At 50.9% G+C, this 1,892-nt stretch overlaps 1 protein-coding gene across 1 annotated transcript; it reads left to right on the top strand.

The window, feature by feature from the left end:
- Positions 1 to 703: 703 nt before the first annotated feature.
- Positions 704 to 1,637, top strand: ier5l (immediate early response 5-like). The gene has a single exon (XM_041194007.1). It carries the CDS (start codon positions 877 to 879, stop codon positions 1,627 to 1,629), a length of 753 nt encoding a protein of 250 aa, XP_041049941.1. The 5' UTR covers positions 704 to 876; the 3' UTR covers positions 1,630 to 1,637.
- Positions 1,638 to 1,892: the final 255 nt, after the last annotated feature.

The raw sequence follows: 1,892 nt of genomic DNA, 5'->3' as shown, positions 1-1,892 counted from the left end.
GTTAGCTTGCCGACATTCACTCACAGTTGAACACAAACTGATGGAGGTAGCGGGAGCTGCCGGTGGAACCGGTTCTGAATCAGCAGAGAAAGCGGACAGAAAATGATTAAAAATGGAAGAATAGCCGCTTCCAAATTAGATTCCATCATTAATTTGCAAATGTGGAGGCGATTCTGACTATTTAACATAAGAATATGTAAAAAAAACAATGAATTTTAATTAAATTAAATGGAGGGATCATTCTCTCCTCGAAATACAATTGAATTTTGATATAATCATTGATCAAAATTATAACTAAGTTAGTCTGCGCGAATGCTGCTTATATTCTGGGGAGGGGGATTGAGTGAAGCAATGTGTATAGCTGCTCTCTCTCTCTCTCTCTCTGGTGCGCTCAGTTCAGTCTCTGAGTTCGCTGCTGTTAAAGGGATTTTTTTTTCACAGCCTCGCCTGTGTCAGTTAAAGCTTTCAGACTGGATTTAAACAGCAATGAGGAACCGCCTTGCTCTCATTGGGCGCTCATGAAGAAGGAGGCAGGGTTAGCCCCGAACCCTGCAGTCTGAGTGGCCAGGGAGGATTGCAAATGACTCATTCATGCCATATAAATACTGAACCTTGCACTGAAGTCTCTTAGTGCTTGCAGTGTTAGTGCAGGAGGTGGCAGAGAGGAGTGGATTGTTGGTGAGGGGGGGGGGGTGGGAGAAAAGGGAAAAAAAACAGTCACTTTCTTCTTTTGAAAAAAAGAGAAGCTTCTGTGCAGTGATCTCCGCTTCCCCTTCCCGCTCCAAAAACACAGGGTTAGATTATTTTATTTTATTTTTGCAAAAACTTAAAAAAAAGTGAGTGGTTTTTTGAATTGAGGAGGGACCCGGGTCTGTCATGATGGACTGTGCCGTCAATGCACAAAGCTTGATTACCATCTCTCTCCGCAAGATTCACAATTCCAGGACCCAGCGAGGAGGAATCAAGCTTCACAAGAACTTGCTGGTCTCCTATGTGCTGCGGAACGCCAGGCAAGTCTACATGAGCGAGAAATACGCCGAGATCTACGGCGTGCACCGGTACGAGGAGGCACAAGTGGCCGAGGGGATGGTGGAGGGGAGCGGCGGGCAGGAGGGGACAGTTTGCAGCCCCCTGGATCCCCAGCTCAGTAAGGAAGCCGAGCCTGAAGCCCCCCTCTACCCGGGCAGCAGCTACGAGCCCTCGGCAGGAGTTGGTGGTCACTGCAGCCAGACCACGGTGCTGGACCTGGACACTCAGACGGTGACCACGGTGGAGAACGGCTTCCTCCAGGATTGCGCCTGTTGTTGCGCCGGTGGCGGGGGCAGGAAGCGCAAGTCGGACTCGAGCGGGGGCTCGGAGCCCGGTGAAGCCGAGGACTTCTCGCCGGTCAAGCGGCTCCGGCTGGAGGAGCACTGGGGCTCCTCCGGACACTGGCAGTCCGGCCAGAGCTGGGACTGCACGGACCCTTCCAACATCTCCAACCTCATCTCCATCTTCGGCTCGGGCTTGGTGAGCCGGGCGGACTCGGAGCAATTACTCCAGGCAGAAGTCAAACAGAACGGACAATGGTGCAGCAAACAAGCGCTGGCCAGTTTAGGGGCATGGACACGGGCTATTGTAGCTTTCTGAGAGTCTGTTTGGGGGTTGGGGGGGGGGGCGGTGAGGGTCTTGTGTGTCTGTGTTTGGGATGGGGGGGGGGGTGGTGATGAGTGTCCGAGAGTTTGGGGGTCTGTGTGTTTGAGGGGGGGAGGGAGTCTGTGTTATTGTTTAATTATAAATGAGCAAAACCTGGACCTCATTTCCAAGGGGAGGCAAAAATGCTCTTTAATTCTTGTTTTAGAGGAACAGTATTGGAACAGCAACATAAAAAATCGTTGACGGTTTCTTTTAAT

This window comes from Carcharodon carcharias, chromosome 8 (genome assembly GCF_017639515.1).
Source record: "Carcharodon carcharias isolate sCarCar2 chromosome 8, sCarCar2.pri, whole genome shotgun sequence".
Taxonomy (NCBI): Eukaryota; Metazoa; Chordata; class Chondrichthyes; order Lamniformes; family Lamnidae; genus Carcharodon; species Carcharodon carcharias.
Note: the sequence above shows the minus strand (reverse complement) of the source record. Positions and strands in the feature narration are given on the sequence as shown.

Excerpts from the sequence above, each read along its gene's own strand:
- ier5l (XM_041194007.1), top strand. The coding sequence starts at position 877 with ATGATGGACTGTGCCGTCAATGCACAAAGCTTGATTACCATCTCTCTC.